The sequence below is a fragment of the Perognathus longimembris genome, chromosome 10 (assembly GCF_023159225.1).
Source record: "Perognathus longimembris pacificus isolate PPM17 chromosome 10, ASM2315922v1, whole genome shotgun sequence".
NCBI classification, from domain to species: Eukaryota; Metazoa; Chordata; class Mammalia; order Rodentia; family Heteromyidae; genus Perognathus; species Perognathus longimembris.
The window spans coordinates 67,850,902-67,866,615 of record NC_063170.1 but is presented as its reverse complement, the minus strand read 5'-3'; the positions used below and the strand labels follow the sequence as shown (position 1 = coordinate 67,866,615).

The 15,714-nt window shown below is 49.2% G+C and overlaps 1 protein-coding gene across 17 annotated transcripts in view; it reads right to left on the bottom strand.

Annotated features, from left to right (window-relative positions):
- Positions 1 to 6,731: 6,731 nt before the first annotated feature.
- The window catches only part of Setd5 (SET domain containing 5), a 76,810-nt gene continuing 67,827 nt past the window's right edge, over positions 6,732 to 15,714 (bottom strand). For 16 of the 17 annotated variants that reach the window (XM_048356213.1, XM_048356223.1, XM_048356224.1 and 13 more), the window contains 5 exons: positions 14,101 to 14,571; positions 11,455 to 11,753; positions 10,248 to 10,381; positions 9,692 to 9,780; positions 6,732 to 9,383 (listed from right to left, as the gene is read on the bottom strand). In XM_048356213.1, the coding sequence (XP_048212170.1) occupies positions 8,775 to 9,383; positions 9,692 to 9,780; positions 10,248 to 10,381; positions 11,455 to 11,753; positions 14,101 to 14,571 (1,602 nt within the window). In that variant the 3' untranslated portion in view covers positions 6,732 to 8,774. Of the gene's footprint in view, positions 9,384 to 9,691; positions 10,202 to 10,240; positions 10,382 to 11,454; positions 11,754 to 14,100; positions 14,572 to 15,714 lie in introns of all 17 variants that reach the window. The other variant, XR_007212396.1, reaches the window with a different exon arrangement.

Below are 15,714 nucleotides of genomic sequence, written 5' to 3'. Positions count from 1 at the left end.
GTTTCTCCCTCCTCCCTGGACGGGAGCGAGTGAGGGGCACGGGTGGATTGGGTGGCAGAGCCGTCTAGCCTTGCGAGCCCCCCTCGGGCCTGGACAGGCCCCGTCGGCGCCCAGGCAAGGGGCGGCAGCTCATTCCCTCCGATGGCCGGTCCCGCCTGCCGCCCGCCCGCCAGGCCCTCGTGTCAGCCCAGACCCGGCCTCCGCCAGCCTCCTCCCCACCCCCGCCTGCTGCCCTGTCTGCACCCTAACTGGAAGCAGGCACTGGGTCCCGGGGGGCGCCCTGACCCCGCCTCTTCCGCTCGCTCCTTGGGGTGAAGCTCTGAGCCCCCCTCACCTGTCTCCACCTGAAGCCACAGCACAGAAGCCGCCCCCACTCCCCCGCCTGGGGGAGGTGGCCGGACAGAGGTGGGGGTGGGGAGGAGTGGGGGGGCAGGAGTCAGGAAAAGCCCTGTGCTGGAGGGGGAGGGCGGGGCCCCAGGAACGGGGGAGCCAGCGGAGAGCTGGGGGGAGACGAGGAAGATGTGGGGGCCGAGGGTACCGGGAGGCAGAGGGCGAAGGAGGAGGGGAGAGGCCGTGTGCTCGGGAAGGGGGCTGGAGAGAGGAGCCCGCCCGCCACAGGACTGCTCTGGAGCGAGAGGGGGGACGGGCCCATCTGCTGCGGTGCAGAGGTTAGCCCTCACCCCGGGGGCGGGGGGGCGAGTCCGGGAGCCACCCACCCAGCCGGGGGCCTGGAGGCACACCCCGGGAGTGGAGGGTTAGGAAAGCAGGGTTGGGTGGGCTGCCGTCTGGGGGAGCCCCGGGACAGCATGGGGAAGGGACGGAGGTCGGAGGTCGGAGGTCGGAGGTGGAAGGAGCGGGGACCAGCCCGCAGCTCAGTCCCTGAGGCGATGCTGGGGAACAGAGGAGGCCTGGCCCAGCCCAAGCTCGGGGCGAGGGGGGGGCTGCCTTCATCCTCATCCGGGCAGGCGACCTGGCTTTAGCCCCTTGGGGAGACAGGCGGGGAAGACATAGCTCTTTGTGATCCCAGAGAGCCCTCGGGTGCCAGCCAGGGCCTTGGGGATTTAGGTCTTGACGCTGCAGGCCTGGCTGCCCTCTTCTCTGCCCCTGGTTGCGGAGAGCAGCCATGACCTAGAGGGGCCCGTGGGCTGCTCACTGCGGTAGTCTGGGCCTTGGGGTGTGGGAAGTCCTCTTTGGGGGCCTGAGGGATGAGGTCACCGGGAGGCCCAGCACCCTTTTCAGCCCTGGAGAAGTCGAGATGGCAGCTTGTGGGAGTCCCCCCGGCCTTCTGAGGTGCCGGAGCAGCCCCGGGGGACGGGGGAAGGGAAGCCTGCCCTTTGGAAAAGGTGGGCCGCTGCCGGGCTCAGGGCTAGCTTTGGGGGGGGGGGGTCCCGTCCTTCCCCAGGGCTCTGACCGACAGACCTCCGCGGGCCTGTGCTGTGACGTTAGGGTAGTTGGTGTCGTCTGTTCCCATTGGTAAGTTCTGTCTGAACGTGTCCTTGCTGTTCATTGTTCAATTTGGTAACCTTTATTTTGGTCCTGACCCTTTTCTGCTGCTGCTGGATTTGAGCTTCAGTGCAGGTGGAATGACATTCAAATAAAGAAACACTTTGTAACATCTGTGCTGGCTGCTGCCTCTGAGTCGGGCCCCAGGGCGATGGGCGCTGCTGGGGGGGGGGGGTCTGAGTCGGGCCCCAGGGCGATGGGCGCTGCTGGGGGGGGGGTCTGAGTCGGGCCCCAGGGCGATGGGTGCTGCTGGGGGGGGGGGGGGTCTGAGTCGGGCCCCAGGGCGATGGGCGCTGCTGGGGGGGGGGGGTCTGAGTCGGGCCCCAGGGCGATGGGCGCTGCTGGGGGGGGGGGGTCTGAGTCGGGCCCCAGGGCGATGGGCGCTGCTGCCTCTTAGCAAGGATCCTACTCTCGTGGCTTAATGAGAGTTTATTTTTACTATGGTGTTAAAACAACAACAACAACAACAACCAAAACCGGGCCTGGTGGCTGCACAGCTGTGAACCCCAGGACTCGGGAGACCGAGGCAGGAGGTGTGGAAGAGCCAGAAGGCTATGGCAGGAGGCTCAGGTGTGGCGGATTTGAGTGTTCAAAGGGAAGGTGAACTGGTCACAGGGAGGCCTGTGTCCACCGCCAGAGGCCACTGCTGGAGCTCGGGCTGGGGAGGTGTGTGGGGTGAGCCGGGGTAAGGACTGAGGATCCCAAACCCAACCAGAGAGAAGGGGGTCAGGAAGAAGTAATGAACACGGTGAGCCGGCAAGACCACGCCACCCAGGGGGCCCCCTCTTCCCTCAACCGCGGGAACGGCCCTCCGCAAAGACAGACGCAAAGACAGACGGGAGGGCTCTCCCCGTACAACCGTGCCGACCGCCCAGGGAAGCGCAGGGGAGCGTTCCAAATGTTAACAGGCGGTGGCAGCAAGAGCAACCGAAGAGCAGACTGAAGAAGAAGTGCGGCCAGAGCCGGGCGCCAGCCCGCCCCGGGGAACTGGAAGATCAGACAGACATTGCAGCCAGGTGGGATGGTGCATCCGTATAGTCCCAGCTCCTCGGGAGGCCGAAATAGCAGGAGCACAGTTCCGGGCTGACCTAGGCAAACGGCTGCGAGACCTCGCCTCCGAAATAAGATGGGAGCGATGGGGCAGAACGTATCGTGACCCCAGCTGCTGGGGAGGCCGAGGTCACGGAGGAAGATGGGAGTCTGAGGCCGGCCGCAGTGAAAGTTTGTTTCCTTAGGCAGGGCAGAGGGACAGCCTTCTGGCTGCGGGCTCCGGGCCCCCTCCACCCCGCAGGGTGGACACTGGTTAGGTGCTGAAGCAGAAGAGGCAGCAGTGCCACCCGCCTGAGTGGGCTGGAGGCAAAGGTCATGGAATCACTCAGCAACGCGTTCATTCCATGTCCGCTCCGGTTAGGTGCTGCTAAGGCTCGAGGCATACAAAAATAAACCACGCAGGCGCTCCCTGGACCATCGCAGGCCTACGTCCAGTGCCCAGGCAGGTCCTTCTTCTTGTTTAAACATAACACAAATACAGAGAACAGCATAAAGCATAGTCCCATGCTGGCGGCTCACACCTGTCATCCTTGCTACTCAGGAGGCTGAGATCTAAGGATCACAGTTGGAAGCCAGCCCCAGCAGGAAATACCACGAGACTCTACACAGAAACCACAAGTGGAGCTGTGGCTCAAAGTGGTAGAGCACTAGCCTTGCGCAAAACAGCTTAGGGACAGCATCCAGGCCTTGAGTTTAAGCCATAGGACTGGCGCATACACAGAACACCCCCCCGCACCCCCAAACCCACAGTTGACTTAATTATAAATCACCTTCCTTACTGCCGTAAAAAAAAGATCTTGCCTGCCATTCCCCACATCCTTCAAGTGCTGCCAACTACCTGCATTAATTGCTAAGAATTCCACTATCTTGGTGGTTATGGTAATCACTTCTCAACTATTTATGTGACATTTAGAACACGTCTTACCCCACTTTCTCTGCTTGCATGCTGTTCTTGGGAAGTCGTGCTCCCCAGTGCAGAGCTGCGCTCACTTCACTGTTGTGGGGTAGCTGAGTACGTTTCTCTATTCTCTGTTTCACGCAAATCGGTGACTGGATCTGTTGCTTAGTCAGATTCAAGTTAGTGTGCAACACACATTTTAATGACTGCGTCACAGCTTTTTGTTGCCCAAGAAATACATAAATTCTATTTCTGTGTTGTCAGTAACTGATGATGATAAATGCTTACATGATTTGAACCCATTAGGGGCTGAAAGATCGCGATGCTCCCGTCCTGTTGGTCTCCATTCGTTTCTTCAATAAAGGGAAACTTAATTTGCTCAAGCTAGCTCGTAGCCTATATTCATATAAGAAAGGCAAAATAAATGCCACACTTAGTTTCTCCATACTTAGTAGTTTACAAAAATAAATTGTTTTCCTAAAGTACTAAGCCACACACTGCAGACAGATGAGGGATCTCTGTCAGTCATTGAATACTCTGAGTTAATATCCACACAGGGCTTCGGCTAAATCTCTTCTGTGTTAGCATTTCAATCTCCTTTTCCTCTACACTGAATCTCAAGGCCTCATCATGAGTTTTTTGGGGTTTTTTGAGTCCTTAAAACTTTTTTTTTTTCTTATTGTCAAAGTGATGTACAGAGAGGTTACAGTTTCATACGTTAGGCCTTGGATACATTTCTTTTTTTTTTTGGCCAGTCCTGGGGCTTGGACTCAGGGCCTGAGCACTGTCCCTGGCTTCTTTTTGCTCAAGGCTAGCACTCTGCCACTTGAGCCACAGCGCCACTTCTGGCCATTTTCTGTATATGTGGTGCTGAGGAATTGAACCCAGGGCCTCATGTATACGAGGCAAGCACTCTTGCCACTAAGCCATATCCCCAGCCCTTGGATACATTTCTTGTACTGTTTGTTACCTCCTCCCCCATTCCCCCCTCCCCTCCCCCCATGAGTTGTTCAGTTGGTTTACATTAAATGGTTTTGCATCATCATGAGTTTTGTTTTGTCCCACATCAAAGTCCTCAGACATGCCACCACTGGTACAATTAGTAAAAATACTTGTGCTTGGTGTTGTTGTTTTTTGCCAGTCCTGGGGCTTGAACTCAGGGCCTGAGCACTGTCCCTGGCTTCTTTTTGCCCAAGGCTAGCACTCTGCCACTTGAGCCACAGCACCACATCCAACCTTTTCTGTTTCTGTGGTGCTGAGGAACCAAACCCAGGGCTTCATGCATGCTAGGCAAGCACTCTACCGCTAAGCCATATTCCCAGACCTTCATCTATCTTTTGTGCTCAAGGCTGGCACTTGACCATCTGATCCATACCTCTACTTCAAGTTTTGGGTGGTTAATTGGCTTTGAACTGAGGTCTGAGGATCTGTCTCCTGAGCAGCTAGGAATATGGGTGTGAGCCACTGTAAGCCAGTTCCCCCCATTTATCTCTCCCCCTCTGAGGTGTTCCATAGAAACATGTTCCATGTTTATGCATGTGCATGGATATAAACTCATGTATATTAAGTATATATGTGTGTATGTCCATTAATATAGTTTACATTTAGCTTTGGTATATAAACCAAAATGTTTTATATGTAATTTTTTGTTTGGTTTATCTTACTCAACATGATGTACTCCAGTTCCATCTATTTTCCTGCAAATGACATGACTTCATTTTTCTTTATGGCTGTGTAACCTTCTAAGGTGTGTATTTGTACCACATCATCTGTATCCATTCACCTGCTGTTGGGCACCTTGGCTGACTCATTTGGTTATTGTGAACATGGTAATAAATACGAATATGCAGGTTATCTTTCTTGTATATTGACTTATGCTCCTTTGGCTGTATGCTCAATAGTGGTATGGCAAGATCATAAAGCTCACTGGAGGTCCCATACTGACTTCCAGAGTGGCTGTACGAGTTTATATTCCCAGCAACAGTATACAGTGATTTTTATTCACTGATAACTAAAAGTGTTTGTAGATGTTTATTTTTCCTGTGTACTCATTTGTCTTATTAAAAGGACAAGCCCTTTCAGGGAGACCAACTGGTCCCAAGACAATCCATTTTTATCTTGATTCACCCGCAAGTAGTGAAGTTCTGGTTTTCTAGCCACACAGAACTAATCGTGCAAGTTAGTCTTCATTTCTCTTTCCCTTTGTGGGGCTTGAACTCAGGGCCTGGGAGCTATCTCTTGAGCTCTTGCTCAAGGCTGGCACACTATCGCTTTGAGCTACAGCTGCACTTTTGGTTTTCGGATGCTCTCAGGGACTTTCCTGCCCAGGCTGGCTTTAAACAGTGGCAATTCTCAGACCTCAGCCTCCCTATCTATCTGCTGGTCTTGTGGGCTATGGAGATATACCCTCTCTATACCTTGATGATGGGAAGATCATCGTCAGCAAATGCAACATCTGTAGCACCTTGGTGGTGGCACTGACTACCATTATCATCTTCAACGTGTCTCCCAAGAACCACCAGGATGGAGCCACTGAAGAGGAGCAGAGCAATGAGGAGCCAGAGAAGTGTCACAAGCTAGCTAACTCGACTACAGGAACATTTATGCAGAGGGCATGGCCTCGTTACCAGCCTAGCTTCTGTTGGCACTGTGATGCACCATCCTGATTCCAGATATGCCAAGCAGCAATGACAATGAGGGTATCTGTAAGTTGGAGAACTGAACACAAAAATGAGCAGGGATATTTGTGCCCGGGTCTTGTGTCCCTTTCCAACATTAGATTAGCACAGCTTAACAAAGCTCAATGGGTTCATAAATATAAGGGGCTTAGCGGTAGAGTGCTTGCCTTGCATGCATGAAGCCCTGGATTCGATTCCTCGGCACATACACAGAAAATGCCGGGAGTGGCGAGGTGGCTCAAGTGGGAGGCTCGGGGGTAGAGCCCAGGCCCCAAGTTGAAGCTCCAGATTATAGGTGCCTAGTGTGACCCAGTTTTTGAATGAGAAAGTCCAATTAAGAATTGCTGAATGAATGAGGCCGGTCAGCCACATCACTGGAGTTCAAGTCGGCTTTCAAAGGTCAAATGTTTTCAATTTTGGACCTCACACTGGCTTGATCTTAATCAAAAGGCAAGAGCAAAGGAGGATTAAGCTGTATTAGTGATCTCACTACGGATGTCCCAAAGGGGTATATTCTGAACACAGGTCCACTTTACCCTTGGTCACGTAAAGAGAGCATCAGGAAAATCAAACGAGGTAAGGCCACAGAGTGAACAAAGAAGTTTTCAACTTGATGATGATTATGGTTAAGAATTTTATTATCAAAATTATTACATCTCTTGTGAAAGTTCAAATGTTACAGCAAGGTGTAAACACTCCACGTGAGAAAGAAGTGATACTTCTTTCCTTCCAAGAGTCCCCCTCCCCCCGCCCCCACCCCCCCCAGAGGTCTGGTCTTGACAGCACCCTGCCCACACAGAGTGGCTGGGGTCTCTGCACGTGCCAGGCAGGGTGAGGGCCGCCTGCCCGCTGGCCTCTCCCCTCGGCTAACAGCCAAGGGGAGAATGCAAACCCCAGCCCAAATGGAGAGACATTTACATACGTTTTATATAATATACAAAGAAACCGGCATCCCAGGCAACATGATTTCTACTCCCAACGCTCTCCCAGACTGATGGGTTTGTGGGGGAAACAAAAAAGAAAGATACTCTGCTGAGGTCTCAGCATAAAATAATAACATCTCCCCTCATTTGAGCAAACACCTGATTTCAATTTTGAAAAGTGAAATTTTGTAACAGTCACACACAAAGAGAGAAGGCTGTGCATATGATAGTGGTAGGACAGGATAGAAAAGGGGATGCAAGAGGCTTGGGATAAAAGGAGAAAACAAATGAGAAAGTAGAAGGGAGACTCACAGTATTGTCTTGTCCAAAAGAAAAGAAGTAAGGTCCACTGCAGCACCAGGGTTTACACCTGTCATAGAGTCACTACCCCTACCATGGTTATAACTGAATACAAAATCAGATAAATAAAAACACGCCGGATATTACAGTAAACAAGTGAAAGAAAGAAGCTGGCAACCATATGGAATTTAAAAAGATTGTGTACCCCGCCTGGGCTGGCTCCAGGGCTCCTCCAGGGGTGTACAACAGGCACAACGCACTGATGGGGAGAAGCCAGTCTGTTCTCATCCCTCATCCAGAGCAGTGTCAGGGGCATGGGTGGGGCTTGGGAACTCTCTCACCGGCCCACTCTTACAGACGCATCCCCCCAAAGAAACGTGGGGCAGGCCCACACACAATCACAGTCCTGTCGGTGCCACTCTACAGACCTATATGCCCACTCTTACCCTGCAGCCACGAGTGCACACTCCCCAATTAGGGAGGCAGTCTTACTCATGAGATTGTTAAGTCCTGATTCATTGGGAGTAAAGAAATGAAACTCCAAACATTCCCAGACCACTCTGACCTCTCTCATTAAATCTTCTCTCCCGAGCTGGTGAGTAGGAACGCAGTGAACACAATGGGACCACCTCGTTTCTCATTCCACTTTTCTCTGCTTAATTCATGGGTTACGAAACTCTGAAATGGCTTGAGAAGGAAGAGTCGGGTGGTAACAGCCGGGCCTCAATCTACTCAGATAATCTGCTCCCAAATAACCAAGAACTGACCATGAGATCTCCAGAGAGCCAAGCACCCTTCAATCAGAGCAAGCTCCAGGCTTTACTCTCCAGGCAAGAGCTCTTCCCTGGTGATTTTATGACAAAGGTAGGGAGTATGCTTGCTGGACATGCCTCGGACATGCACCTGCTTCTGGAATGGTCGTCTTACGGTGACATTTATATACCTACCTTTTGTTGTCAAGTGCATAAAACCCTAACACTACTCAAATGGCTTGGGGCTTTGAGATTGGCTCTTTTCAATATTTTTTCTTTTGAAAGGAATTTTTTTCTTATTATTTATTTAAAAAGATGTCCTCACTGCACAAGTGACTATGGGCTACAGGCAAGGATGGGAGACAGAGGCTTCAACACAACTCATTGCACTTAGAACCGTTACTAACCGAAACACCATTTGCTTGTCAACAATGTACCCTTAACAGCAGGGAGAAACTTCTTTATAGTCTCTGCGTCAGACAAGATTTACATGGTTCTCCAAGGCCAGAGGCCAGTCGCGACCACAAGTCTTGTTTCTTGCAGACCAGACCCAATCCTCTGGCATCTTGCAACCCCCTTCACCAGCAATATGCTCGGCCTAGGTTCCAGAGGCAGCTGGAAGGAAGCAGCTATGGGCTTGTTCAGTTCTGTTTGCCCATATCCAGAAGCCCTAGGAAAGTCCCGTCTGAGTCTTGACTCCGGAGCCTTGCAGGGGCTGGAGTCGGTACTGGTGCACACTCCCACTCCCACGGTGCGGGTAGTGCTGTGAATTGGAAACCGCAGGTACCCTGGAGGCCTGGCAGGCAGCTGACTGCCCAGCACTGGGCAGACTGATCGTCCGTAAGTCAGATGGCAATGACGACCTAGAGTTCTGAGGAAAGGAGGTGGAACTCAGAGTTCCTGTGCTGGACTGAGAAACTGAGTCTGAGGTTGGTGAGTCTGAGGGGCCCTGTAAGGTAGGGCTAGCAGCACTAGAAGGACAGCTCCTCCTTGGAAGATTGCTGCCAGTGCTGTTTCCAGAATGTGGCTGGCTGCTGTAATACCCTGGTGTCCCCGTAAATGGGGCCATGGAGTCTGTGGACACAGGGTGGGCTGGGCTGGGGTACGAGGTGGAGGAGAGGGATGATTCCGAAGAACCCTGTGAGGGGGGGTTTCCAGGTCTCAGTGCAGTAGTTCGATAACTGTATCCTGGAGATTGGGTGGGATGTCCTCTAAAGGGGGAGGAGCTCTGCTGGAGGAGGCTTTGTGATTCTGTCCGTGGACTATCACACTGCAGGAGCTACAAAGGGTTGGGAGGAAAGCATAAGGAGATGAATAGGTCTCTTCAACAGTGTGCAAGTCTTTATAATATCCCATTTTCCTCCTTCTGCATTTTCTTTTCTTTCTAAAAGAATGCTGGGGCAGTGATCGCCTTAATTTGACTTTTCAAGTATGATCTGCCTGAGGGTAAGCAGGTGATAACTTAATTCCAAGTCTCCGGAAACTATAGGTAATGCCAGCATCTCAAAGGCATACAATGAGTAGGGTGACAGAACATCAGAACTCCGGTTAAGGTGCTAGGGTTGAGTCCACAAGCCCTTGACTCACCTGGTAGCTGTATCTGGAAGGGCTGTAAACGGTGGTTCCTTTAGAGAGCGCTGAGCTCAATGTTTCTGAGCCTTCTCCATCTGCAGGGTCTGGAAGGTATTATAAAATCAACCTGGCTTCTCAGAACCAGAAATAGCCCTTGTTCATTCAAGTGACCAACACCATCACCAACCCATGCTGCTCTCTTTGTGACAAACTGAGTGAACGCAGCATGCCAGGAGGGGAAAAGGAGTGGTTAAAAATCTGCTACGTTCTAAATGCCTGATCTCATTTTCCTTTCCTTCTTTCTCTTCATCCTTCATTGAGGTGGAGCTCCAGGGCTTTGGAGAGATGAATTTTATAGAAAGGTATCCCTTGGGAAAAAAGAGCAGACAGACAGCAAGCAATGCTATATCTTACTTGTAGCCTCAAAGAACAACACTGAGCTGGAACCTAGCATACAGCAAAGCCCAAGTGCATCAGAAATGGGCTCTTCTTACCTCAGCCTCTGATGTGAGTCACGTGGCCCCTAGCTCATGCACCCCCAAACCTGCTTGCCAGAGGGCCGTGGGCTCACCTGAGTCTTTCTCTGTGGTGTTACTCTCCCAGGTGGGAGAAGGCTCTCCCTTCTGGACCACTCTCACACTGCTTCGGAGGACCTTAGGGATACTTCCTCCTTCTCGGAGTCGTTCTACTGACGTGGGAACCATCCTGCAAAGGTACCAGGTGTTAACAAGTTTAAACCACAGGACGGAAGAGCCAAGAGTCTGAAACAAAGTAGGATGTGATAAAGATTATACAGTATACCCTCTTGCGACATCCTCAAACACCATATTCTTCAGGACCTGTAAAGCAAGGCATTGTTGCCAGGCCCAAGTGGCTCTTGCTATAATCTTAGACATTCAGGAAGCTGAGACTTGAGGATTGTAGTTCAAAGGCAGCCCAGAGAGAAAAATCTGAGACTCTTACCTCCAATTAACTACCAAGAAAGCCAGAAGTGGAGTTGTGGCACAAGTGGTAGAATGCTAGCCTTGAGAATAAAAGCTCAAGGACAAGTACCCAAACTCTGATTTCAAGCCCTAGACTGGCACACCATCTTCCAAGTTAATTTCAATTGATTATTTTTTTTTTTTTGGTGCTAGTACTGGGGCTTGAACTCAGGATCTCATGCTATCACATAGCTTTTTGGCTCATTAGTTTCCATGTTGAAATGCTAAATCCTGTCTGTGAAATGATGCGCCTGATACCTAAGCTGTAGCTTGATAAACGTTTCCTAGTCTAGTGAATATAATTTGAGCCAAGACTCTTCTTCCCAAGACTTGTATTCTGTTCAAGATCATTGTACTTCTGTTTCATTCTATGTTTTACTCATTTGGTACTCAGAACTTGCTTCTAGTATTATTTATGACCTCTTCTAAATCAGACAAGTCCGAGAAGACTGTTTCATCACTCTGTTTATGCTCGCTGCAGGAAACAGAGAAATCTGTTGCTAATTCAAGTGAAACTTGAAAACCTACCACTGAACCATGTCTCCAGCCCAGAGAGGATGACTGAGTGTCCACCAAATATAATAGCCCTTGGGCAGCTACAAACATGTTGTTTGAACTGCAAGCTTGCTGGTAATCCTTTGCTTCTGGAAAGGTTGGAGGATGTGGCCCATTCCACTAAATCAGCTGAGAACAGCCTACATTGTTGCCTAGCTCTCTCAGGCTATTTCTAACATGTGACAGATAAAATGGTCAACCACCTTAGATGTGTACTTCCTTCTTCAACTTAAAACTTACCACCTACTGCTGATATTCTCTTGAGGTCTGCAGTGAGATGAAGAGGTGCCCCTGGAATCTGACGGGCTTACTGCCTCCGAGTGTGACATGGAGGAATGAGATGGGGAGAACTTTCTGTGGGGGGAGGTTGGGACTCGAGCGGAGGATCCCTGAACACCATGGGCACCAGTTTCAGAAACAGAGTTACTGCTGCCCTGCCCAGCTCCTGCAGACTTGCTTTTGCTCTGTGTGGAGTCACCGCCCCCTCCAGAATTCTCCTTGGCTTCTTGTTTCCGTTTGCGGTACTCCAGCAGGGATACCTGGAAAGGAAAAGAAACAGCACTCGAGGAATGGAGAAAGAAGAGAAGCTCTTTTTTAGGAAGCCCTTTGTTTGGTCTCAAATTCAAGATTTTCTTCTCTCTGCCTCCCAAATGCTGGGAGATTAAAGGCACAGAACATCATGCAGGCCCTCCCAGGTTCATTTCCTGGAAATCCCTAGAGGTAGGTTTCAAAATCTCCTCTCTCTCGGGCTGGGGATATGGCCTAGTGGCAAGAGTGCTTGCCTCGTATACATGAGGCCCTGGGTTCAATTCCCCAGCACCACATATACAGAAAATGGCCAGAAGGGGCGCTGTGGCTCAAGTGGCAGAGTGCTAGCCTTGAGCAAAAAGAAGCCCCAGGACTGGCCAAAAAAAAAAAAAAAAAATACACACACACACACACCCTTGGGACTTTGTGATGTCTAGGATAGGTCAACTTAGAAGCCTGACAATTAGCAAGCTCTCCAAGGCCAGACTCTGCCCACCTCACAACGTACTTCCCTCCTGTATCTCGCTCTCTTTTTGCCTGGCACAATAGTCATCCTCAGCTGTTTACACCACGCTGCATTCCTACTACCTACCTAGTAAAGCATCGCAGATTTATTCTCCACTGTAACATACTTCTCATCTGCTGGCTGCCTGATGCCTCCTGAAGTCAAGGGTCCTCAGCTAAGATGTTCTTAGCATGTATAAACAACTCGAAAGCATCCAACATCACTGGAGTTAATGACTTACTTCCCTACATTACAGGATTATTGTGGAGACAAAATGCACTCTCTTGTCCACCAATTTTGTTTTTTAGGGTGCTAGTTCTGGAACTTGAACTCAATGCCTGAAGCTGTCCCTGATCTGTTTTTTTCCCTCATGCCAGCCATGGGGACTGGACTGGGCCTGGGCACTGTCCCTAAGCAACTTTTGCTCAAGGCTAGCACTCTACCACTTGAGCCCTAGTGCCACTTTTGGCCTTTTCTGTTTATGTGGTGCTGAGGAATTGAACCCAGGGCTTCATGAGTGCTAGGCAAGCACTCTACCACTGTCCCTGAGCTTTTGTGCTCAAGTCTACTGCTCTACCTACCTGAGCCACAGCTCCATTTCTGGCTTTTTGGTGGCTAATTGGAGATAAGAATCTCATGGCCTGAAAGGGTGGGTTTGAGATGTTTGGGTGGGTTAAGTGGGCATTTAGACAACATGGCTTCTCCTTTGGCATGTGTAATTGTGATGCTTAACCGACATCCTTGCAGTTTAAGATGACACTTTTAAAATAAAATTCTCTCCTAATGATGACTTGAGAGCCACGCCACTACGGGAGAATCAGCAGACCCTGTAGGATCTTATTCGGAATTGACATTTTCTATTGTAATTTTGTTCATTTATTTTTAAATTTTCTTTTGTTTTCACTGGAAAGGAAAGATAATGCTCAGTTTCAAATGTTAAAAGTGTACAAGTTGCTTTGTTACAATAAAACTAAATGTGTACAAAAAAAAAAAAAGAATCTCATAGCTTAGGCTGGCTTTGAATCATATCCCTCAAGCTCCTGAGAAACTAACTAGCAAGAGTCACCAGTGCCCGGCTGCCTCCATTTTTTTTTTTTTTGGGGGGGAGGGTGTTGTAGGACTTGAATTCAGGGCCTGGATGCTGTCCCTGGGCTCTAACACTTTGAGTAACAGCTCCACTTCCAGTTTTTGAGTGGTTAATTGGAGATAAGAGTCTCATGGGGACTTTTCTGCCTGAGCTGGCTTTGAACTGTGATCCTCAGATCTCAGCCTCTTGAGGAGCTAGGATTACCAGCTTTGAGAGCTGAACTACATAGCCCAGGCTTGTCTTGTACACTTCCTGCCTCAACACTTGAATGCTAGGATTATTTATAGGTATACATCATCACGCCTGGTTGGTTATTTATTTTCTTTCTTTGGGTAGTGCTAGGATTTGAATCCAAGGCTTTAAGTATGCTGTACAAAAGGTCTATCTAACATTGAGACACATCTTTGCCCTGATGGTTATTTACAGAACCCACCAAACTCTATTAAAAGTCTGATTCTCACTGCACATGGCTAAGACTAAGGTGTTATCTCTTATTTGGTTAATGTTCTTCAAGAGGGGGGTCAATGGGCTGGGAATGTGGCTTAGTGGTAGAGTGCTTGCCTAGCCCTGGGTTTGATTCTTCAGCACAACATGAAGAGAAAAAGCCAGAAGTGGTGCTATAACTCAAGTGGCAGAGTGGTAGCTTGGAGCAAAAAGAAGCCAGGGACAGTACTTAGGCCTTGAGTTCAAGCCCCAGGACTGGCAAAAAAAAAAAAAAAAAGGAAAAGAAAAAAATAAGAGGGAGTCCACGTTACACAGCACTCACCTTTTTCCTCTGTGGTGGGTTCTGGGGGGTGGATGGAACTCCGTCACAGGCGCGTTCACCACCAGGTGACATGGATCCACGAGAGAGGTCTTTCATAAAGCCATGTTCATATCTGCTAGAAAACCCTTCTGCAGGGGAACAATATCCACCGTCCAAATGCAAAGGCTTCCTATCCCCTACTAGGGGAGACCCCCTATACAATCCATCTGCTCGAGGCATAGAGTTCAAAGGGGAGTAGGCATACATCAAGTTGAACTCTGTCCGAAATGCCTGGTCTGAGTTCCTCACGAGACTTTGAGACCCATCGCCACTCCTGCTTGGGAAGCCAGTCTCTGAGGTGGGCCCAAGAGAGGGGTGAGGAGCCAGGTCGGAGTGACCCGAGTTAAGCAGGGAAGGCCGGTCAGCACAGCTGTTAGTGTTGGAGTCATTATATCCTACTTTTGTCAAATCCAGGTCTTTTCGGTGACAAAGCTGCAGAATAAAAATCAACGGAGACAAGGGGCAGGGGAGAAAGGAGAAAGTCAGAGGAGGAAAAGGGAGGGGCAAGAGGGGCAAAGGTGAACAAGGAAAGGTAAAAGGGATGGAAGTAGAGGAGAGAAAAGTCATTAACATCTGTGAAAGTCCCATATAGCAACAGTGTATATAATTATGGCCAGATTACTAAAGAATCCCAGCCAATTTCCCAAAATGCTCTAATGTCTTTCTGGATGAGAATATTGGGGAGTCAGAATTAGGTGACTAATTGCCTGCTTGGCCTTTTACCAGGATGTTGAGTCACCCTGAACCTATACTAAGGGGCTGGTGGTATAATCAGGGATTTACCTGTGCCCCATACACAATACACCCCAGGGATCTTAGGATAACTGGCTTCTGAAATTATTTACATCCAGGTTAATATTGATGGAAGGTGGAAGAGAAAAAGGGTGGAAAAAAAACAACAAACAAACAGAAGGTAGATGGAAAGGAAAGTACTGGTTCAGTAAAAGAGAATGGTATTAAAGACACCAACCAACCAGTTCTTCGCTCACTCCCACTGTGAAATAGGTGTGTTGTTCATACAACTTTCTGGCCATTCAATTCTCTTTATCCTTTCCAGTGTACCCACATATCACAAGACCACTATTGCCCATCACTGAAGAGCATGTGAAATGCTGAAATTGCAAGACTAGAACTTCACCTACTATTTGGTTATCATTACAACATAACTGAGATTTTTCCACTACTAGGACAACTGTAGCCAGACTACAAAGCCGGTACCAGAAACACAAATACCACACCATATCAATCAACTGATGCTAAGAAGAAAATGAGCTGTACTTTCCTAGTAAGATTGGAAAATCTCTAGTAAGCTATTAGAAGGAAGAACACTCACCCCGGTTTAAAGTTTATGGTACAGTGATTTATAAAATCCAACTGACAGAGAATTTGGTGATTTCTCATGGAGTTTAGTCATATATACATATATATGACTATCTATATGTATATTTGACATTATATATATGGTGCTATATACATACATGTACATACACAGATATATTTTAAGTTAAAAGTGAGTGAAGTTTAAGTTCAATTAATTCCTGAAGGGTAAGGAGACTATAACATTCTCTTCAAGAG